General features: G+C 43.3%; 1 protein-coding gene across 2 annotated transcripts in view; it reads left to right on the forward strand.

Annotated features, from left to right (window-relative positions):
• LOC122813762 (sulfotransferase family cytosolic 1B member 1-like) overlaps positions 1 to 24,307 on the forward strand; it is a 163,826-nt gene extending 139,519 nt beyond the window's left edge. For both annotated transcript variants that reach the window (XM_044086253.1, XM_044086252.1), the window contains exon 8: positions 24,054 to 24,307. In XM_044086253.1, coding sequence (XP_043942188.1) covers positions 24,054 to 24,166 — 113 coding nt within the window. In that variant the 3' untranslated portion in view covers positions 24,167 to 24,307. The remainder of the gene's footprint in view (positions 1 to 24,053) is intronic.
• The last annotated feature ends 949 nt before the right edge of the window (positions 24,308 to 25,256 follow it).

A 25,256-nucleotide genomic window follows, 5' to 3' on the forward strand; every position in this document is an offset into this window, starting at 1 on the left:
AGGTGGGCTATATAAAATGTTTTTCTAACCACTTTGGCCACGTGGTTGTCAAATGAGAGATTGCTATCAACTTGGGTCCCCAGGTCTCTAATTACTTCTTCTGTACTTAATGGATTACCACCTATGTGGTAATTTGTGGGCACTTTGTTTTTGCCAAAGGGGATGACTATACACTTTTTGGCATTTAGCTTGAGGCCATGGCTCTAGCACCAATTGTCTGTTTCTATGAGGCCCTTTTGGAGGATGCTTGTGTCGGCTGGAGAGTCGATTATGGCACCCAGTTTGCAGTCATCTGCGAACTTGGTCAGCCACAGTCCTTCCGTGTTGGCCTGTACCTCCGAGAAATATATACCGAACAAGAGAGGTCCCAGGACTGAGCCTTGTGGGACACCACTTGTAACTGGTTTGGAGTCTGACATGGCTCCAGCAATTCTAACCATGTGGGTTCTGTCCTTGAGCCAGTTTGCAATCCATCTAGTGACATAGGGGTTTATATTTAAGCTGGTGAGCTTATCTATAATGCCGAGTGGGGTATTGTATCGAAGGCTTTGTGAGGTCCAGGTAGGCTGTGTGGACCACCTTCCCTCGTCAATGGCCTTGGTGACTGTTTCAAAGAAATCAACCAGGTTTAAGAGGCAGGATCTGCCCTTAACAAAGCCGAACTGAGTAGGATCCAGTGTTTGTAGGTCCCCAATATCTTTATTTATGAGGTCCATGATGATCCTTTCCATAGCTTTGCAGACCAAGCTAGTCAGGCTTATGGGGCGATAGTTTCCAGGATCCGTTGAGGCACCACCTTTATGGAGAGGGACCACTGTTGCTGTACGCCACTCTTTGGGCACATATCCTGTAGTAAGGCTGAGATTGAACAGTAGTTTTATGTTTGGGTTTAGCTCTTCTTGGAGTTCATGTAGGATGCAGCCCGGGACACCATCTGGTCCCACTGATGCTGTGTTTTTTGCTTTGGAGAGGGCGGCTCTTACCTGAGCATCTGAGATGTCAGGGGAGCAGCACTCTGCTGGGATAGATATTTGCCCTTTTGGTGGGGAGGGGGGGGAGAAGGTCGCGCTGAACCTGTCAGCTAGGATGTTGGCAATGTCTGTGGGTTCGGTGTATTTTTTGTCATTTTGGACTAATTCTGAGCATATCTGGGAATTACCACCCAGGTTCCTAACATAACTAAAGAAAGCCTTGTGATTATCCTTAGTGTCCTGTGCAATTTTTCTCTCGAAGCTGGCCTTAGACAATTTTATGTGTGCCCATAGTTTTTTGCTAATACTGATCAGTGATGCCTTCCCTTTTTGGGATTTTGCTCTATCATTTAGTAGCTTCCTCCTTCTATTGTATAGTTCGTTTATGGCTGGGGTCCACCAGACAGGATGTCTGCCTTTGGAGGATTGGGTCTTGGTTTTATTTGGGATCGCATGATCCATGCATTCCTGAAGGTGTTCATAGAATGCGTTTATAAAGGATTCTGCGGTCTGGGCCGTATTTTCCACAGGCCCGGGGGCTTTGAAGGATTCCACCTCAGTTTTGAGGAGTGTGAAATTTGCTTTAGAGAAGTTTTTCACTGTGATTTTCTGGGCAGGGGGTGGGGTCGGGATGTGAATATCCAGTGAGATTAGTTTATGGTCTGATCTTACCAGTGAAGGATACACTTCTGGTCTGGAGCATAGAGTCCCCATGTTGGTGATGATCAGGTCCAGTATGTTTTCCCTCTTGTGGGAGTGGTAACAAGTTGTTCCATAGCATTTGAGTTTATAAATTCTAGGAACCTTTGGGCTAGGGTGTTGGAGCTAGAGTAATGCTCCCAGTCTATGTTTGGGTAGTTGAAGTCTCCCAATATAATGGTGTTTGGAGAGACCTTCATATTTTCCAGTGTTCTCAGGAAGGCCGAGTGGGGTTCCTGGGTTTGGGAGGGTGGTCTGTAGCAGGCTATAAACTGGAAGGCAGTTTTACTCACTGTTAGTTGCACATGGATAGTCTCTGATGCTTCGTGCTTTGCCACCAACCTGGAGGTGTGGGTATCTTTGATGAATATCGATACTCCCCCTCCTTTTGTGGTTCGGTCCAAGTTTTGGGGCCGAAAAGCATGGTATGAGGTATAACCTGGTAGTGCTGGGGTGCTCTCGGGAGCCCTGAACAAGGTTTCTGTTATTGCACAGATATCGATGTTCTCCATGCTAAGGAGAGTTTTGAGTGCGTGCATCTTGAGGTTTAGACTTCTGGCGTTGAGTAGCATTACTCTTAGTTTCTTATCCCTTGTGATACCTATGGAGGTGGGTTTGTCTTTTGAGCCTTGCCTAAAAAAGGCACTATGGGGGTAGCAAGAGCCTTTGCCAATATCCGAAAGCCCAGGGGTGACAGGTGCAAGCTGTCCCTAGCAAAGCATCATGGCTTGTCGAGCATATCATCCCAAGCTGACAGGCATTGGATCTCCTTTGAATGACACCAGTACTTAAGCCAATTGTTGAAATTGATCATCTTGTCTTCATATTGTGGCATCATTCTTGGTGAGGGTAAGATGCTACTCAAGGTCAGGGTCATACCGGCCTGAGCTACATGCTCAGAGAGCTCCTTTATGTCTCTTTTCATGTAGTCCAGGGAGGTACGTCTCAGGTCATTCACACCAGCATGGACAATGACTGAGTCATATTTGTACTTGCCTTGGAGTGACCTGAGTGCTTGTGTTATGTGGCGGATCCTAGTGCCCGACAGGCTGCTCACCGTGACCTTCTCCTTGTTCAGCCTGGTGAGCGGGACGTCAGTGTGCCTGACGATAGAGTCACCTATTACAAGTGTAGCAGGTGTGTTGTTTAGTCTTAAGGGCTGTGACTGTTGGGCACACTGGCTTTGTGAGATATGTGTTGCACGTGTTTTGTTTTGGGGTAGCGGCTGCTTGGGTGTCTGCTTTGGAGGTCTCTGCTGCTTCGGCAGATCTTTATTTAGAGCCTCCAAGTATGTTTTTGTGTGATTATGTGTTTGGTTTGCTGTCGTGGTAGGTCTATGTGAGACTGGAATTGTAGTGAGTGTGGTTTCCTTCTCCTCCTGACTGGTTATGCCAGTACTGAGTTGAGAGAGCTTAGCCTCCAGTTTGGCTATATGGTTGCATCTCTCACATGTGTTGGAATTTGTTGGGAGGAGGAGAGGGTTGTCTGTGTACATGAGGCAGTTGTAACATTGCCTCAAGATTCACCAGCTGGACCGGAGAGGAGATTGACAACTGACCTTTGGACATGCTAGAATAATATTGGGAATTCCTTAATAATTGAAAACCAAGGCCAGTGGGGAGTGAGGGTGTAGTGCTTTTAATTTTTAGTGCTGACTTATATAATTGCTTTAGTGAGCAAGTGCCAGGTAACTTAAGTGCAATGTGTTACAGGTAACTTAAATGCAAAAACGACAAACAGTAACTTTCTTTCAAGTGAAACAAGGAAATAAGTACAGTAAGCAATGCAGATATCACTAGTGATCCACAGAAGCGCTGAGAAGCCACATATTAGGTGGAATTAGTGTTCCAGGGAAATAACAAGCAAACAAACAAGCATATAAACAAAGCTAGATTCAGCAGGCCTTGATCTAGTCTATGCTACAGCAAACAAGGTGTACCAATTTCAGTAAGATACAGTTCAAATATTCAGGCACTATAAACCTTTAACCAGAAATTCTCAGCTCAGAAGGGCAGAGTCCAGCCTCTTCTCCCACAAGAGTGCAGACCACAAACCTTCTTAATGTAAAATAACTGGCCTGAAGCCCAAGTGCTTAAACCAGAACTAATACACTTTAAGAATAACAGACACTGGGCTCTCAATCAGCAGTTCCCAACTTAGAAGGATGAAAGCTACCTGTCCTGCCACCACAGTGAATGCCACAAACCTTCCTAATGTAAAACAACTGGTCTGAAGCCCAAGTGCTTAATCCAAAAGACTTAGAATGATAGCTACACTTTAATCAAGCTACTACCAAGCAGTAATAAATACAATTGAATACTTTAGAGAATGCCTGGATTAGTGCTCAAGTTACACAAACAAAGCTAGATCCAGCAGGCCCGAATCCAGTCTATGCCACAGCAAACAAGGCGCACCAACTTCAGTAAGAAGCAGTTCAGATATGCATGCACTATAAACCTTTAACCAGAAATTCCCAGCTCAGAAGGGCAGAGTCCAGCCTCTTCTCCCACAAGAGTGCAGACCACAAACCTTCTTAATGTAAAATAACCGGCCTGAAGCCCAAGTGCTTAAACCAGAACTAATACACTTTTAGAATAACAGACACTGAGCCCTCAATCAGCAGTTCACAACCTAGAAGGATGTAAGCTACCTGTTCTGCCACTACAGTGCAAAACACAAACCCTCTCAGTGCAAAACAACTGGTCCGAAGCCCAAGTGTTTAAACCAAAAGGCTTAGGATGAGTCACACCAAGCAGTAATAAATACAATTGAGTACTTTTAAGATGATGCAAAAGTAAAAAAAGTAGGTAGAAACACAAGTACAGTAAAAGCAGATGACATTTTTTTTTTTTTTTTTCTGAACAAGTGCTGAGATCAAAGAAACAGATTTGAGTGCTGAAACTAGAAAACTGGTAGTTATAAGAAAAAAAAAACTAAGCTAGAAGGCTTCCCTCCAACACAGAAGGGCTTGGGGGCTCAGAGGCCTACAAATAGTCTATACCACTTAACAGGAAAGGCAGGAAACAAGCTTATTTTTTTTTTCTGTTTCCCAGATGCTCTGTTTGTACACAGTAGGAGTGCCTGAAATCAGAATATGATCTCACTGCACTCAGTTGAGTGAGCAAATGAGATGGGCCCAGAAGGAGTATCCAAACACAAATTTACAAGAGGGGCGGGCAGTTGCAAGGCCACTAAGATTAACACCAACACCAAAACCAAAACAGGGAGGGTGGGTGGGACTAACTGAAGAGCAGAGTGAAAACTTCCAGTTCAGCTAATATTCCTTCCACACAGTTAAAATCAATTTAAATACTGTATTTTTTTGAAAAAAAAAAGAGCAGATAAAGGTACTTAAATTCTCTTATACGTCCATTTGAATATAGCAAGTTCTTAGCCGGCCAAAGCTGAGGTTTTTAAGCAGAAAATATTTCACACTGTACCACTTAAATAGGCAAGGACAGGAAATCAAAGAATGTGACTACCCCCACACCTGTAATTACTAGCAAATAACAAAATTCAGCAAACACTGACTAACTTCCAGTTCAGCTAATATTCCTTCCACACAGTTAAAATCAATTTAAATACTGTATTTTTTTGAAAAAAAAAGAGCAGATAAAGGTACTTAAATTCTCTTATACGTCCAGTTGAATATAACAAGTTCTTAGCCTGCCAAAGCTGAGGTTTTTAAGCAGTTAAGTCATTAAAGCATTGCTACTTAAACACAGAGCAACAACAGGCACTGCAACAACATGCATTTTCTGAATAATAATAAGCATAAATTAACAGTATAAAAATATGACAGAAAACCAGAACATTATGCAAAATCAAGGACAGATGAAAAGCCACTGCCGTACTTGTGTCTACCTTGGATGGGGGAACACTCTGCACACTTACACTGCATAATTGCTCCTTGCCTTGCTTGGACATATCAAGAGTCACTACATGGGGGAGTGGGGTGCAACAAGTATGTCACAATTTGAAATTTCTCTGGCTGACGGTGATGGCTCTGACACTCATACCGCTCAACCTCAGAGCAAGAAATCTGGACGAAGCCATACATAGAAGTGGGACACAGGCTCAAAATTAAGGACAATTTTTAAATATTGCTGTTTTAAACTTAGAAAGATAATAGAATAGTAGTAGGTCTTGCATTAGTATGAATTTTCTGAAGGGTATGAAATCTGCAACTCAAATGTCTGCCATTATTTTCCAACTTCAGTCTTTAATGATTTGCCAGAAAACTACAATTTTATAAAAAACGGACCAAAAATGTGATGCAAAAATATAAAATTGCAGCACAATACAGCTGGGAACCTGTCAAAGAAGGGACACCTTTTTAATATTAGTACTGTTAACTTGAGCAGCTGACAAAATTAGAGAATTTGCATGCATTTCTGAAATAAAAGTAATCTATAATTCTGATCATTACAGTTATTTATACTTGTAAACCCTCCACGTTTTCTTCCAAAATTTCTATTTTGCGGAGGAATTATTAGGGGAGAGCAACATTTTGAGACAAAATTGGGGAATGTTGAGAGGTTTGGATATTCCTAATTCTTAAAGCTATTTATTTGCACGTACCTCTCAACCTGTTAATGCAGGAAATCTGGACAAGGCCAAATATATTGGGGGACCATACAAACAGTACTAAACATTGCTCTTGTATAAACTTAAGACAGTTGATAGAATAACAGGTCTTACTTTAGCATGCATTTTTCTGAAGGTTATGACGTCTGAAACTTAATGTCTGTCATTATTTAGTGACTTCATTCCTAAATGATTTGCTAGAAAACCACAAATTTTATGAGGAACAAGCCAAAAATAAGAAGCAAAAATCTATTAATTCTACAAAAATCTGGACAGTTGAGAGGTATAGTTCAGCTGGGGCTGTCTTGAGTTTGCTGCCCTCCCCCCCTCACAAAAAACATGGTTGAATGGAGCCTCCCCCCTGCAGCTATTCCAATGCCCCATTCCTTGTTATTTCGCACATTTACCATAAACACTAATGTACATAATGCTTTACTTCTGCAATGATTTAGATTTCATTTGAAAGTTTTATTTTGCATTTTACAGCATAAATACTAATATATATCTGCTAAACAAAGCAATGCAGTCTCACAATGAAAATAGACTTGGCATCAAAACTTCTCTGCCCTTGAAACTCGCATTCATTGAAACAGCATTGAAAGCCACATTCGAAGAAAATACATTTTGCCAGTGGCAGATAAAGATTAACTTTGGGCTGTTTTCAATTCATAGGCCCCTTGCACATGAAACATACATGTGCTCTTTGATACACCATCCTGACTGTATTAAATTATATTCCTTGTACAATACAGTACAGTTGAACTGCCCAATTCAGAACATTTCCATCATAAAAGTCTACTCATACCTCTACAGTCCACCAGTATCAGTAAATATGCACAATATCTGAAGTAGTAAAAGTCATCTAAATAATTCCACATTAAAAGAAATCTGTAACTAATGAAGAGGTTGCTGCTAGCAAACAACTTTAAATTTCATTGTTTCATCTACAAAGTGCCTGTTTCCCTTGAGGAATAAATTGCCTATGTTGCATTAAAAAATGATAAGCTAGTAATATTGCAATAGGGAATGGATAGCAAACTGATAACAGGTTCATCGTTACTAGGTATCTTCGCCAGAAAGGACAGCAGCATCCACCCCCCCCCCTTACAACACAGTACAGTATCAGTAATGCATCTTCCTACTGTGGGAGAAGAACCCACAGGCTTCTGCATCAAAAGCAAGTATATTACCTGTTGTGCTATTAACAATACAAACAGACTCAGCATAAGCAGCACTAATCTTTTGTTCCCCTGCAGCTCTCAGCTCCTTGTAAAATCTACTCGACACTCAGCTGTATCTCTGAACTTTGTAGCACAAGAAATCTGGAAAAAGCCAACATTTATGAGGGGGGGGGACAAAAGCCCAAAAATCAGGGACACATTTTAAACATTGCTTGTATAATGTTGGAAAGGTGCTAGAATAAAATACTGTGCTACCACCAGACATATCACTGTCAAGTCTCGAACCCAGGACCCTGTGCAAAACAGTCAGAGCAATATACCACTATGGCAAATCAGCTGTTTTATGAAAAAAGAGGAAGACTGAAACTTAAATGGCTACCATTTAGTAAATTCAGTTCTCACCATAGCTCTCAACCTCTTAGCAAAATACACCTGGACAAAGCCAGTAATGGGGAATACAGCTCCCAAACATATTCAGTGAATTCATTTCTCACCATAGCTCTCAACCTTAGCACAATAAACCTGGACAAAGCCAATAATGGGGAAATACAGTCCAAAAAATAGGGACAAATTTCAAATATCCATCTTATAAACTTAGAAAATTGCTATAATAAAAGGTTTTGTGTTACCATGTAATTTCTGAAGAATATGAAGTCTGAAATTCAAATGCCTGTCATTTTTATTTATTTAACATTTGTTAACCAGGAAAGTCCGACTTGGAACAAAAGCCAATTTTCAGCACAGGCCCAGGGAGAAACACTCCAGACACATGTCTTTGTAAGATGAGAAGACATGCAGACTCCACAAAGAAGGCAAGGGCACCCCAGCCAAGAATCAAACCAAAGAAGCTGTAGCTGTCCAGCAACAATGCTACCACTGCACCACTGACTGTAAGGAAACAAAATTACAGAAACCACAGATTTTATGAGGAACAGAACAGAACAAATATGAGGCAAAAATCTGCAAGCTTTATTACAAATGGTGGTGGGAAGGGAATTCAGGCCCTTGCCACCTACATCCAAGGTGCAGGGTTCAAGCTGATTCTCTACCCACCACTATGGGTTCTCTCTAGCCACCAGTGTATAGCAACTGGGGCATCACACACACAGACACACACACACACACACACACACACACACACACACACACACACACACACACACACACACACACACACACACACACTCCTTAGTCCCATCAATCCATATCTCTGATGCTCTGTGCTGATCAGGCACACACTCCTTAGCCCCAGCAATCCGATGCTCCACTCCATGCTGATAAGACACACACTCCCCCAAATAAATCCATGCCGTAATGAAGATAATACTGCACTGCGAGAGCTCAAATGTTAATGGCTAGCTGTCGTGCTAAAACTATCCTGCGAGAGCTCAAAAGGCACCTTGATTGGTACAGCCTGCAGGTGATGCAGTCTGGAGTGCCTCTGTTCTGTGTGGTTGTCACTGCACAGACTGCTGGGCAACTGCAGGGCAGGGATGCCTTTCCCCCTATGTGGACTGCTGACAAAGCAGTCGGAGTGTGCCACTGTGCAGAGGGGCAGGGATGCCTCCCTGTGTTTCAGTGTGCATGTGTGGAAAAGTTTGTGAGTGTTCCAGACAGTGTGCATGCGTGGAGCTGGAGCTGGGACTTGTGATTTTTTAACATGTTTTCTTTTGTTTATTTCTTTTTTGTTTTTCTTTTACTTTTTTTATTTTCTAGGTGGGAGGGCTGCAGTCTTGCAGTCCTATAGCATGAGCTGCCCTGCTAAAAGACATAGTTCTGAATGCCAGTTCATGTACATTGGTAGAGTTCTAGCATGGCATTGAGGAAGAGCCATAAATTTGAGTTTTAGGTTTATGAGCTGGGTGGTACATCTGTAAATAATCTGCTCAGCAGAGCTGTCACAAGAAAGACAGGCTTAATTGCCAGAATAAATGAGGTCAGTGTACATACGTTTGATGAGTAAAAATTAAACTAAATCCAAAAAAATTCTATATACCTTGATCACTTCCTGTGCTGCCTAAAGTAGTGACAAAACTCAACAGAATACAAAGTTTGGCTGCAATAGAAAGTGTAGCTGAACTGACAGACTTGTGTTCCTAAATTCTCAGCAATAAATAAAATGTCTGTTTATGAATATGTATTAATGTAAAAAAGTCTAAAGATACAGTTATGCCCAAAAGGTTCATTTTACCTATACAAGAAGGCATAGCATCTAAACTTATCAAAATGTTTTTAATATTCAATGCTTCCAGTGAGTTCCACCAATACCCCTTGAAAAATATAGCCGACAGCTGACAACGTCAGAGGCTGCTGTTTGGTATAACATCAGCACCCAAAATCTTTCACCATAAAATAAATGATTTGTTCAAAAAGCTGAATGCATTGCTGATGTTATGGATGACATCTTCATGTCCATCCAGATAGAAAAATGCATGATTTGAGGTTAGAAGCAATGCTCCAAACTATTAAAGACTATGGAGTAAAGCTAAAACAAGACAAATGCTGTTTTGGAAAGACAGAGCTCCACCATTTTGGGCACAGCATAAACAGAAATGGAATTAGACCACATTCATGCAAGGTCAGAGCAATTGCAGAGTTACAGAGTCCATCTTGTGTGACTGAGTTAAGGCAAGCCATAGGTATGATTAACTCCTAGGGCAAGTTTGTGTCATATCTTTCATCTGTGTGACATCCACTCACCAGTCTGCTAAAGAAAGATGCTCAGTGCTGGAAGATTATGATGTTACTAAACTGACGACAGTGAGTGTAGATGCTGGTAGCTATGGCTTAGATGTAACATTAGTCCAGATGAAGCAACAAGTGCTATGCACTGCTGACTATTATTCAAGAATGTTAAATAATGCTGAATAGAAATATTCACACACTGAAACATGTGCCTTGCAAGTGTGTGGCTATGTGAAGCACTCTTCATGTGCCTCATAGGGCTCAAGAGTTTCCAACTTCAGGCTTACCATAAACCACTGCTTCCATTAAGTAATGCCTAAAATTTAGACGAAGTGCTACCCGGATTCCAAAAACTGTTAATGAGACTGAGGTTTCAATGCCAGAGCAATTCAAGTGCCTGAAAATCCTTTAGATTCTATAGTCATGTTATCCAGAAAACCTCTGCATGGCCAGTCATCTGATACCAAAGACAAAGTTATTGCTTATGTACAGGGCATAATGAGAGCCAGACCTGTGACTTATTAAGAGGCTGGAAAAACTAAAGTAAGCTACCATGAATTACTATGAGTTACAAACTGTTATCCAAATATGTTTGAAATGAATGACCATATTGCTGGATGCAAACAAAGCATCTCATGCAACCATCACAGCATAATGACTTGCTGTTATAGCAAGACAAAATTATAGTACCCTCATCACAACGACCTGAAATCTTATTTCAAATAGACAAAGGTCATCAAGGTCTCACAAAATGTCATGAAACAGCCAAATGGTCGGTATGGTGCCAAGTATTAACAAAGACATTGTTATTCTTTTGTTCAAGTTCTGTATTGCTCAGAAACCATTTCAGATGATAAAGCCATTAATAACAATCCATTTATCACAAGGTCCTTGGCAAAAGATATATACAGACAAGTGAATTTGTAGGGAAAAACTATCTCAAAGTTGTAGACTGTTACTCTGTGACATAAAAATAATACATGTACCAACCATGGTTAGCCAACAAATCATATTCAGGTTTCCTGAACTAATGCATGAAAAGTTTATGTCGCGTGAGCTCAAACAGTTTGTTGATGACTATGGTTTTACTAATACTGTGTCAAGTCTTTTCTAGCCTCATCATTATGCATACCAGTTTTGCAGACAATCAGTTTACATTTTGATAAAACAGTGGAAAACATACTTACATATTTGTGGGGCATGCCCAGCTCTTGCTTCTTGGACCCAGGTGTTCAAGGTTCCCCTCTTTCTCCTCTTCAGGTCATTGTAATGGTGACAACACTGCTCACCTGTGCAAGGGTTACCAGTAGCACTGATAAGTTCCCTGGCCAACTGGTCTCATGCCTCTGGCTTAGATTCTGAGCCCTGGAAACTACCCTGCATCAACCTGGGTTCATAATTCTTTACCAGGAACCCAACAAGACCCTGGACTCCTGCACATCCCATCTCTATGCCCATAAACGCACACCCTCTCCAACACTGCCTGGCATATTAGCAGATAAGCATACTCCAAAGAATGGTGCAGAATTCCCACCTATTGTGCCTAATATAGGCTGTTTTCCCACCCTTACCTGTCATTGAGCAACATTCAAAAAGTGCTGCATCACTTAGCAGCATGCAAGCCAGCTAAGCAGAGCTAAGCAGTGTGAAAACTCACACAGCCAATGTTTTAGAGAAGCTTAACACTGTACAAACAGTAGTAGCCATCAGCAGCTTTAAGTAGTGCTCAGCAAGCACAGCAGTGCCATATTTCATAAATTTGTTTTAAATTAAACATATATACTAAATAAAATTGCAAACATCTTATGAGTGCTACGGACTCAAACCCATGACCTACTAGTGTACCTTCAGAGATACTACTGGGCTACTTGTTAGCACCATGCAAACATGCATAAACAGACCCAGAATAAATAATTAATTACATCCAGTTTTTATTTTTAGATGTCTGGCAGCTGTCGACTATATATGTATAAGCGCTGCTCGGCTCTCAGCACTCTGAGCCATGCCACACAAATAGCAATAAAAAAAAAAAAAAAAAAATATGTAATTAAATGTGTAGCAGCTGTCTATATGTAAGCACAGCTTGGCATTGCTGCACACTGCATCATGCAAACATACAGAGAAAAAAATTCATAAAAATAAAATATTATACATTTAAAACAATTCACAGTATTTCAACAGTAGTGCATAACATCTGACCAGGCATCCACAACCATAAGTAGCTTCAATACTTCTCCCTACACAGATTCAATATCCCTGTTCCTATGTTCCCCCTTGGCAGCATCCCATCATTAATATGTATGATGGACCATCAAGGAGGAAACGTGGCCATGTACACGTATACATTCCATGTAGGCTCTACATGGTGCTTACACAGATACTATTAAATCATGGGGAAAATCTAACAGCATACAAATGACATATATATTGTTGTTTCTCATTCTGTCAGTGCTAATAAAGTAATTGAATAATGTATCCAGACAATCACTTAAAGGAATCATAGTCTATAAATAAGTAATAACATTTAAAATCAGTAATGACAGTACTGAACCCTTTAGTCAATGAAATATATTTCAATTTTTTTTTTTACAAAGTACCTAATAATCTCTTATATATGACCAAGTAGTTTGTACAACACAGTTTAACTTACTTTGTTGGAGCCCTTAGCCAAACTATTGGTCTAAACATCAGGTGAACTGCACTCTGGTGTACATTTCACTTCAAAAAAATGACATTTGAAAAAAATATATCCTTATTAAACAACTTGGACAACATCTCAGTCTCTGGTAGGCAACATTTATATCTCCCAAGTTTACTTGCTGGTGTTGGGTAAAAAAAGAAATATACTATCCTTTAGCCATATATATGGAGTGCATATGAACTGAAATCCAAGGTATCCACTGCAAACATCTGAAAAATAAGTATATTTAAAACTTGTATTGAACGTTGTTAACTGTATTTATTTGAACTGATGCTTCATTTCTACTGATTGGGTCTGCATTTTTTATTCCACTTTGAAATTCTGTACTGCTGCCTTAATATAGCATAAGCTAGATCCAGACTTGCTGAATCTAGACTGTTTGGTATCACTGTGCTCTAAACCAGCCATCTTACATTAAGAGAGGCCTCCCTGCACACTTGTACAGAAATGTGTAGCTCAGATTCCATCTGAGTTGGGGATTGTTGGAGAAAGAATCAATTTGAGGCGTTCCCATTAGTAGTTTGTCTTAAAAATGTTAAATTTTACCTGTATTTAAGTCTCATGTTTGTGGGTAGCTCCATGGTTAGCACTGCCCCGTATAGATGCAGACACCTGAAACTTAAAATGTTATGTGATCCTATCTCGCCTACATTCTGAATGATGGGTTCGGAGCCGATACCTTGGCTCCGACTCGGCACGCTTATGCCAAAGAGCGAAGTCTCTTATTGGCTGAGCTTATTATATCCCAGGATGCACCACTACCATTCCCCCAGATCTCGTTTGCCGCTTAACTGCAAGGACGTGGTCTCGAGCTGGCTGGGCTGAGTAGCTTTTATTAACTACTTTTTCTGTCAGTTTTTGTGCTTGTATTTCACAAAAGCCGTTTTAACGGCTATTGCTACCTATTGCTAACTATTGTGTATGATTGAGTAGTGGAATTTCTTGTGTGTGATTGGGTAGAGTTTGTTTTGGCCCCCCTTTCAATCCAGGGCCTTTTCGGTCAAACTGTATAACTGAACTTTTTAGTGTTTAAAGTTCCCGGTTATTACACCTAAGGTTGTGTTTTACACAGTTTCTGTAAGCCTTCGGTTTTTCGTAAAAGTGATTCTACAGTGGTTAAATTTCCTGTCAGAAGTTGTTAACATTATGTCTCAAGCCCCTAGGCCTTCGAGCTTTAAAAAATGTACTAAATGTGCTTTTAAGATGTCTGTTACTGATGACCATCTACTTTGTGTTTATTGTTTAGGGGCAAAGCACTGGCAGGAGTCATGCAGCGTATGTCACGCTTTTTCCTCTAGGGTCCTCCAGGAGAGGAAAAATAAATTAATTCTTAAAGGGTTGATTAAACCCTCTTTTGAAGAAGCCTTGTCTTCCGCTCCGACTCCTGCCAAAAAGAAAAGGGCTTCGGCTCCGACCAGTCCGTCGGATCCGACTGCCAAGAGACCTAGGCAGGCCTCTCCTTCGGCTCCAAAGACTTCGGAGCCGAGGTCGGAACGGTCTGCCTCGATGCCTCCAGTATCGACTCCTCGGGCTTCAGAGCCGATGGCTGCGGCATCGCCAGGCGGGTCACCTTCGTCGGCTCCACTGCTCTCGGAGCCGACAAGGGTCGCCCGCTCAGACACTTCCTCCTCGGCGCCGAAGTCTACCTCGGCACCGATGGAATCTGGTGTGTGTGTTTCCTCGGCGCCGATTCTCATCGAGTCGCCTCGGAGCCGGTCCCCTAGTCCCTTGGGGCCGAGGGAGAGGTCTTCTCGAACCCGTTCTGTTTCCTCTCGGTCTTCGAGAATGTCGGATTCTGATATAGACAGGGTGCTCCAAAGACTTTTCCAGTCCCCAGTCTTCCAAAATTTGTTTCGCTCCGACCCAGTTGGCTTCGGAGCCGATGGCCATGACCCATCCCATTGCTATTCCTCCTCCGACTGCTTGGCTCCGGAGCAGGTGCTCTTGGAGCCGGTGGAGATCTCAGGGTCGGCTCCGACCCTTACTCCAACCCGGGCCCTCGGGTCCGAGTTTGGTACGCGGACTTCTTCGGCTGGACCCGAGGGTGATGTTTGGGACCGATGCTTGGTTCCGAGCCTCCCTCGGTGCTGCTGCGGGACTTCCGTCTACTATCATGGCCCCGGAGACTGGACGCTCCCAGGATTCTGGAGGTCCGGCTTTCAGAGCCATGAGGAGTGCCTTGGCCAAATCCTCTTCGCCATCTCTCCGGTTTTACCAGCACCTTCCCTGGGCGTGGAGACTGGGTCTTTGGCAGTTCCCCTGTCTGTAGCCAGCGGAGCCCCGAGGCCTGAGGTTACCCCCAGTGGGGGTTCCCCTCTTCCTGAGGGTTCTTCGGAGTCATCTCCAGAGGAACCCCCAAGGAAGAGATCGTGCAAGAGGAAGCACGTGGACTCCCCGAGTCTATCACATCGGACACGGATATGGATGATGCAGAGGGGTCCCTAAGTCGTCCTCGGATGATGTCTCCTTTGCAGACATCTTAGAGATCCTCAAACAACGAGGCGGCTGGATGTCCAAACCCCCCTCTGCGGACGAATCAGTGCTCCTCAAGGCCTTTGGGGCTCAGCCCTCCGCCTCCTGGGTATCTCCGCCCTTCGATGAGCTTCTGGATTTAGTTTGTCGAAGGGCGTGGGAACACCCGGATACTGTGGAACCAGTCCCTTCTCGTCCAAACAAATTCTTATCTGCTCCCCGAGAAGGAGTTCCTTACTAAAGGCGTGGCTGTAGATGCCATGGTGGTGGCATCTGCTACACAGCAGGACGTGGCAGAGGCTTCAACGTCCATCCATTCTCCTAATAAGGAGTCTAGGAGTATGGATAGGTACGGGAAGCGCACCCTGACTTCAGCGGCCTTTACCTTAAGGTCTCTGAATTATTTGGCACATTTTACTAGGCTTCAGAGGGATCTGGTCAAGGAGTTGTCAGACTCCCTCTCGGGTAACCTACCTGAGCAGCTAGCCCAGTCCGTCAGCTCTCAGTTGGCTATCCTTACGTCAATTGCTAACTCGTCCATGAGGCTCATATCCTATGCGGCCGAAGGCGGTAGAGCGGCAGGCACAGGCGTGGCTCTCGTAGACAGGCCTGGCTCCGCTTGTGTCAGTTTGCGGAGGCCTTCAAGTCTTCCTTCGCCGACGCTCCCTTTGATGGGTCCTCATTGTTTGGACCCAAGGTGAAAGACACCCTTACCCGCTGTGAGCAAGAGGGAAAAACGTTATCTGCCGTAGGGGCCCGTTATTCCACTCCCTTTCGGCCTTACCCCAAGGCCAAAGGAGGGGGGAAAATGTGGTTCCGGAAATCTCAAGTTTTTCTCCCAACAGCAGGAAGATTCCCCGTCCAGAGGCAGAGGGCGGGAAATTTTTCAGGGAGACGCCGTCCCAGAGGCGGCAGAGGGCCCCGCAATTCTGGAGACCGCGAGTCCTTTCGTGGCTCTTCAGCCTCCCACACGACATGAGGGATTGCCCGGCTGTGCTGCTCCGGAGCCAGTCGGGTGTCGTTGCCAAGCACCTAAAAGCCTGGGAGTCAATCACTCAGGACAGATGGGTGCTTCGGATAATTGCCGGAGGTTACACCATCCCATTCAAATACTCACCCCTCCGTCCAAGAGAATCCCGGACCCACCACCCAGTCAAAGGGAAATAGCAGCCGCAGAAGCTTCAAAGCTGCTACAAAAAGGAGTCATCCAACCGGTCCCCACAGACCAAATCGGATCAGGAAATTACTCCAGGTTCTTTTTAGTGCCAAAAAAGACAGGGGACCTGAGACCAATATTGGATCTCAGCAGACTGAACCTATCCGTTACGAAATCCAAATTCGAATGGTCACGTTGCAATCCATTCTCCCGTTGTTGGAGAAAGATGTTTGGATGTGCTCCATAGACCTCAAGGACGCCTATTATCACATACCGATACATCAGGCGTCCAGAAGGTATCTGCGCTTCAGCCTGGGAGCCAGTCATTACCAATTTTGTGCTCTGCCCTTTGGTCTCACCACAGCCCCAGGGTGTTCACCAAGTGTTTGGCAGTAGTGACGGCTCACCTAAGGAGCCTTGGATTCCAAGTGTTTCCCTATCTCGACGACTGGCTCCTGACTGCCACCACCAGGCATCTACTTATGGACAACCTCAAAGCCACCATCTCCTGGGTGTTTCCCTGGGGATTACATTCAATTGGTCAAAGTCTGTCTTGCTGCCCTCTCAGCGCATAAAGTTTATAGGAGCAGAGATAGACTCAAGATTGATGCGTGTCTTTCTTCCTGCCGAAGGATCCGAACCTTACAGGGCCAAGTTCAAGCTCTGATCTCGAGATCCAAAGCCCCAGCCAGGATGGTCCTACAGGTTCTAGGCTCAATGTCTGCCACGGTACTTTTAGTTCCTCTAGCAAGGTTACACATGAGGATTCTTCAGTGGCTCTTATCAACTCAATGGACCTTTCAAGATCTCCCCCTCAATCATCACATCATGATTACGGAAATATGCAAAGGGACCTGCGCTGGTGGCTTCAAACATCCAACTTGGATCAGGGAAAACCCTTTGTTCTCCCTCCAGCGGTTACCCTGACGACAGATGCCTCCCAGATAGGGTGGGGGGGGCATTGTCTGGGCAGGCTAGTTCAGGGCTCCTGGCTTCCGGACGAAGCTCTTCTCCACATCAACGTGTTGGAGATGAGGGCTGTACTTCTATCCCTACAGGCCTTACACAAGTTCCTTCCTCAGGGCATCATCGCCATCCACACAGACAACATGTCGGTGGTTTGGTATCTGAACAAACAAGGAGGGACCAGATCGTATCCCCTTTGCAGAGAGGCCATGAGAGTGTGGGAATGGGCTGTAGCTACCAACCGCTTCTTGGTAGCGACCCACATCCCGGGAAAGTCAAATGTATTGGCGGACAAATTAAGCAGGACAATTCTCTCTCCTCACGAATGGTCTCTAAACCGCACAGTAGCAGCCCAGGTTTTCAAGAGATGGGGGACGCCGTGCTGCGACCTATTTGCGACTCCACAAAACACCAAGTGCCAAAGGTTCTTCTCCTTGATTCCACATCAGGAAGTACCGGCCATGGATGCTCTAGCTCAACCCTGGCCAACAGGGTTGCTTTATGCTTTTCCTCCAATTCCACTCCTACCCAAAGTCATTCAAAAAGCTTCTCTGCTAAGGTCTTCAATGATTCTGATTGCCCCATACTGGCCTCGTCAGATATGGTTTCCTTACCTGAAAAAGCATGCAGTGGACGATCCGTGGACCTTAGACCTGATCCCGGATTTGCTAATCCATCAGTCGGGACATTGGCATCAGTCCCTTCAATCTCTGAAATTGACAGCTTGGCTCCTCCACTTCCGACCTTAGTCAGAAGTCACACACTAGACCCGGAAGTTGTTCACATTTTGTCTTCGGCCCATAAACCCACCACTAACAAATTGTACCTCAGTAAGTGGAAAAGGTTTGCTATCTGGGCTCAACTCAAGGGCTTAGACCCTATCACTGCTCCTGTCCCAGAGGTTTTGAAATTCTTAACATCCCTATTTAATCAGGGATCTTCTGTCTCAACTATTAAAGTTCAACTAGCTGCTATCTCTAAATTCCATGAATCCACGGATCCTCCTTTGATGAGCAGCAGGCTATGCAAAACATTCATTAAAGGTGCGAGTCTGTTAAGACCACCAGTTTTTCATCCTGCACCCCCGTGGGATCTTGATTTAGTGCTTCGCGCATTAACATCTCCCCCTTTTGAACCGGCTGCTACATGCGAATTAAAATATCTGTCATGGAAAACGGCATTCTTAGTGGCTATTACTTCAGCAAGAAGAGTCTCAGAGCTTCAAGCCCTGTCTATTAAACCACCATATCTGATTTTCCACAAAGATAGAGTATCTCTTAGGCCTAATCCATCCTTTGTCCCAAAGGTCTGCTCTAGTTTCTGTCTTCAACAATCTCTAGAACTACCAGTTTTCTTTCCAAAATTCTCTAATGAGGCAGAATACACTCTCCATAAATTGGATGTTCACAGGCAATTACGCTTCTATTTAGACAGGACTCAGCAACTTCGTAAGTCAGACCAGTTGTTTGTGTCCTTCTCAGATAATAAATTGGGCCAAACCATCACAAAAGCTACAATCTCAAAATGGATCAGAGATTGCATAACTCAGGCCTATTCTTCTTCAAATAAGCAACTTGCATCATCTATCAAAGCTCATTCTACCAGAGCTATGGCTACTTCTATAGCTTTTCATTCCAAGCTCGCTATTTCGAAATTTGTGCTGCGGCTACTTGGTCCAACCCGCACTTTCATTTCCCACTACAAATTGGATGTGGCATCTAAAGGACGAGCTTCATTTGGTTCCACGGTACTCAGGAGTGTTTTCCAGTGAGCCACCCAGGATTCAGGTGCTAGGGACGCTGTCCCATCATTCAGAATGTAGGCGAGATAGGATCACATAACATCTTTTAGTTATGTACTCACCATAACTTCAGATGTTTGGGATCCATCTCGCCTACATTCCTGATACCCACCCTCCTTCCCCCTGCCTTGCAGATCAGAAGAGATTGAACGGTTTTGAGCTCTACTGTTTTTATCTTGTTTCATCTGACGATGTTATATAAGCAGGGTATGCATGTGTGCATGTATGCGGACAAACTAGATCTGGGGGAATGGTAGTGGTGCATCCTGGGATATAATAAGCTCAGCCAATAAGAGACTTCGCTCTTTGGCATAAGCGTGCCGAGTCGGAGCCGAGGTATCGGCTCCGAACCCATCATTCAGAATGTAGGCGAGATGGATCCCAAACATCTGAAGTTATGGTGAGTACATAACTAAAAGTTTTCCCTAGACATCTGTCAGTAGAACCTTGCCAAGTCCCCGGTTGCTCTTCAGACAACTCAACTGCACACTGAGCAGCATCGCCACAGTTCTTTACCCTAAACCGTCTACAGAATAAGCCCCTCTCTTATTCCTACATCATAAACTGATCTAACTTACCCACTCCCCAACAGTACTACTGTATAAACCTGCCATTGTGGATGGTCACTTTCCCACCATTTTTCCAGCTAGCCAGATTGTCTAGGGCATCTTGAAGCAATGTAGTAATTGCCTCAGGTATACTGACAACACACTGAAAACAAGACATCAAATAGGTTGTCAGCTCACACACTTCACCTCTTACACATGTTCAGGACACAACACATAAACCCACATACACGGCGGTACTCACTAGAAGCCTACCAAAAGATCAGAGATCTCCCAAGCACAAATTATCTGCACACACCTCAACATGTGAAGAAACCACTGCACATAAAAACACACATATCGGTGTCTCACCAAATAAATTCATAAGGCAAAACACCTCAAAACCTAATGTCTTGATCACAGAAGACTCTATAGTGAGACACACAGATGTCCTCCTCACTAGGCTGGACAAGGAGAAGGTCACGGTTAACCATCTATTGGGTGCCAGGATCCATCAGATCAAGCATGCACTCAGGTCACTCAACAACAAGTACCATTATGACTCTGTCATAGTCCATATTGGAATGAATGATTTGAGATGTACCTCTCTGAACTATATGAAGAGAGACATGACTGAACTCTCAGACTGTGTCCCAGGCAGGTATTACCCTAACCCTAAGCACCATTCTACCTTCACCCAGGATGATGCCACAATATAAACAAAAAATGATTGATTTCAACAACTGGATTAGCTTCTGGTGTCATTCCAGGGGGGATCATGTATTTGTCATCCTAGAAAGACAGGGTCAACAGGCCACACTGCTTTGCCAGAGATGGTCTGCACCTGTTTCCCCTAGTCTTTTAGATACTGGCTAAGCTGTTTGGCTCCCTCATACTGTCTTCTTTAGGCAATGTCAAAATGACAAAATTTCCGACATAGCAAAATCCACTGCAGACAAACTCAAGGTTTTACTGCTTAATGCTAGGAGTCTAAACACAAAACTGCACTCACTGGAAGCACTCTTCACCTTGGAAGATGCTGATGTCTGTGTAGTCACTAAACATAGCTCAAGGCTACAGAGACCATCCCAGTTGTGCAAGGCTACAATGCCTTCCACATGTTCAGACCTCAGAATGAGCATGAAAGAACTAAAGGTGGAGGTGTATCCATCTTAATTGATTGGTCAAACAGTACGACTCTCTCAAACTACTCCATGCCTAATTAACTATAGGCAAAACACCCTACCACATCAATGTCAGCTATAGGTCCCCCTCCATGAACCAGGAAAAGCAAAATGCCTACCTGTACTTATTGGAGTCACTCACCATACAGCCCAACACCTTAGTCATGGGAGAATTCAATTATCCCTCCATTGACTGGGTAACATACATATGCTCAAACATGCTTGCCCAGAGGTTCTTTGACTCTGTCAATGCAAATGCTCTGGAACAGATGGTCTGCACTCCTACAAGGGGCTCTAATGTCCTTGACATAGTACTCACCAACATGGGTGGTCACTGAATTTCCCCTTGTGTGATGCCTTCCCTGGTAAGGTCAGACCATAAATCAGTCTCATTCAAAATAACTATTAGACCCCCACATGCAAAGGAGCAACAAACTAAGGAACTTCTCCAAAGCAAACTGCAGCCTAAGTGATGCCATAAAGGGTTTTATACCCCCTGCAATCACAGGCAATAATGACTCCTATTCAGAGATGTACACAAATGCCCTGTATAATAATTTTAGCAACTGTATAGATTCAGCTGTTCCTAACCAGTTTAAAACCAGACCCTCCCGAAAAACAAGCCACCTTGGTGGACATCTAGTATAAACATGTTGTATAACAAAAGGAAGAAACTGATTTCTCAAGACAGGAGGCAACTGCCTCTGCAGAAGAAGAATTCCCTCCACAGACTGAACAAGCAAATCAGAAGTCTTGTAAAGTCCTCTAAAGCTAATTATGAAGCTAAAATAGCATCCCTAACTACGGACAATCATAAGGCATTCTTAACTATGCTCAAAATCTAAAAGGGAGTGCCCAGCTATGTGCCAAATTAGTAGTAGATGGTACCACTCACACCATACCAGAGAAAATTGTCAACCTGCTAGCTGACAGATTTGGTACAAACTTTACCCTCCCCATCCCCAACAGCCATACCCCAAAGCATACCTGATTCCAGTTCTCTACCTAGTATCTCTAGAGAGCAAGTCATATCTGTGCTCTACAAGTCCAAAAACACAGCCTGAATGGGATCAGATAACATCCCAGATTCTGTACTAAGCAATCTAAAATAGTACCTAGCTGACCCACTTGCTCTTTAACCACTCCCTGAGACCTCCTTTGTACCAGCAGAATGGAGAACAGCAACAGCAATCCCCTTGCATAAGGAGGGGGCATCCACAGACCATGGGAACTATATATGCGTAAGTATAAGCAGTCTCATCTGCAAGGCCATGGAAAGGATCATCATGGACCTTATCAACAAGGACCCAACCCAGATTGGCTTCATTAAGCATAGATTGTGCTTACTGAACCTGGTAGACTTCTTTGAGAAAGTTACCAAAGCCCTGGATGAAGGTAAGACAATGTATACCACCTATCTGGACCTAGCCAAAGCCTTTTCCACAATCCCCACTCGGGTATCATTGAAAAACTCTCCCATCTATATGTTAACATTTACATCACTAGATGGGTAGCTAATTGGCTGACCAACAGAACACATACTCTCAAAGTTAGTGACTCCACCTCTACCAGTAGACCCGTCACCACTGGCATACTGCAAGTACTGGGCCCTTTACTATTTGAAATCTGTTTCTTATAAGTCCAGGCTAAAGTAGATAGCCTTTGGCTAACTAAGTTCACTGATGATTGTAAACTAGGTGCAATCACTGACTCCCTCAACAATTTTAACATATTACAGGACCGTCTAACACAAGCAAATAACTTGTGCCATAGTCACGGTCTAAAACTAAATGTAAAAAAGTGCACTATTATTTCATTTGGCAAATTGGAATTCCCCACTAATTACAATGTTGACAGCACCCCTCTAAGTTCAAACCCAGTACAACAGCAATCTGAACTTTGACCACCAGGTTTTGACTGTGGCAAGGAAAGTCTTCTACATTGCACATCTCATAAATAAAGGCATCACATCCACATCTAAGAATGTTATAACCCCACTTTATTCGACCCTAATCAGACCAGTCATTTTATGAAAGATTGCTTTTTTGTGTTGCATACATGAGAACAGCTCCAACGTTCAACCATTGCACAATTATGTCTTGCAGTGGATTCACTTCAGAAGCTCGAAATACTGACATCTCGAATTTCAGTATCTCGAGCCCAAGAAGTCGAATCCACAAAACAACGAAAATTAAAAACTGCGAAATTCAAAACCTCGAATACCAGAGGTTTTGAATTTCGCGGTTTTACCACACACACACACACACAAACACACACACCAGCCATCACACAAACACAACATGTAAGCGGGGGGGGCAAGCCCACCTGCTCCCCCCATGTGGGGGGCTGCACCCCCCACACCCCCCTACTTAAATATTCTCACTCCGAGGTCGCACTACATACAAACACACACAAAACACCACCACACAAGCTACTTTCCCTCCGCACACACACATCACAGCAACAAAACACACCAACACACATCACAGCCCCTACCCAAACCCCTTAACACGCACACACACTTACCTGAATACATGACCATAGCGGAACTTTAGAAGCACGAAATTCAAAATCTCCAGTATTCGAGGCTTTGAATTTTGCACTTCTAAACTTTCGCTATTATGTGGATTCGGCTCCTTGGGCTCGAAATACTGAAATTCGAGATTTCAGTATTTCAAGCTTCTGAACGGAACCCGTCTTGCAGCACATCGTCTTTTGCATTACTAAACAGTAGGGATGATAAATTTTGAATGCTGTATACCTGTAGTAAAACTGGAAACTTACTCTGAATTCAAGCTGCCTATCCAGTTCCAGATTGTAAAGATTATTAGGATATTAACTTTCGTGCTCTGTTTTCCTGAAGTAGGCCCAGGGCTTTTATACACTGGCTTCAAACCCTGCCGTAGGCATGGATTAGAGCACTGGTACTTTACTACAGTGTAAAAAGCTTTCCCTGATCATGCATTAATTCTTGCTCCCAAGGAATATAGAATCATGGTAAAAGCTAATATAAGTGGTTAAATTTTGTTGATGCTATATGCAAGGACAGTGGTGTATTGGTTTTACCTCAAATTAGCATCATATTTCTCTTTGTTAATTATTCAGGTGAGGTTGGTGACTGGAAAAATCACTTCACTGTGGCTCAGAATGAAGTTTTTGAGGAAGACTACAAGAAGAAGATGGCAGGAACATCACTGAGATTCCGTACAGAAATCTGACATTTATAACGGAGTCAAGGATGAAAGGGGAGACAAGAATAGCATAATGAAACATGTCATTGTCTCTTAGTAGTCCAAACGTCAGACTGTGGTTTATTAATCTTAAGTAAATCATAATGTAACAAAAACAGGGATACAGTTGTGCCGTATTTTTTTTCAAATGTGTGCCATACATTATCTATATGATTTTTTTGGCTTATATCTTCATAGTTGTTTACAGAGTAAATGGGTGGACCCATTAAAAGATCTTTTTGAAACAGAAACTAAGAATATAGTAACAACAAAAAAGTAAAGCGATTCAAAATGTGACTTTTTTAGGAACAGTGTTCAGACCATCAGAAATTAAACATTCTGTCATACATTACAATAATAGGGAGGGGGACAATGTTCTCTTTTATCAGATAATGCTGTTAAAGTCACTTTGTGAGTATACTTTAAGGTATTGTTTTGATGTGTCTGACCTAAAAGGAATGTTTAAATAGACTGGGTATGTTGAGGGATGTTATTCTGGGCCTTTGGTTCAAAACTTGACAAAGCTTTGCTAATAGTCTGCTGTACAAGCAAAGAAGACCAAAGCTCTGGGTTTGGTATGATTAAAGGCCTGGGGGATGGAGAAGCCAGCCTGGGGGAGGGAGAAAAGGAAAATCAATTAGAAACTCACTCATCTTGGGGGAGGGGATCATGACTGGTTCCCCATGTTGGGACTACGTGACTGCACATGCAGTAGGGTTCACCATATACTAGGATCGATATGTTTGGCTGCATACAGACCCACCTCATGTGCAAGCAATACTGGAAGGCTCAACAGCAACAAAGGAGATTGAGGCTGGTACATAATCAAGGAAATCCCTTGTGGATGGAGTAACTCATTTGTGATCTTGCCTCCCTGTGGAACAGATCGGCTGATGAGCTCTTGCCCCTTGGAAGGAATGATTGGGTCAATAAGTCAGCAAAATAAGAGGTGTGAGGTTTACTGCAAGGAATGGGGAAAAACGATTCTGGAATGTAATTTATTTGATGAAATTGATATGTTCAGTATAGATTTGGAAGCTGGACAGCTGTTATATCATTGGGAGTAGACAACTCATAT

The sequence above is a fragment of the Protopterus annectens genome, chromosome 10.part0, assembly GCF_019279795.1.
Source record: "Protopterus annectens isolate FY-2018-M chromosome 10.part0, PAN1.0, whole genome shotgun sequence".
NCBI lineage: Eukaryota > Metazoa > Chordata > Ceratodontiformes > Protopteridae > Protopterus > Protopterus annectens.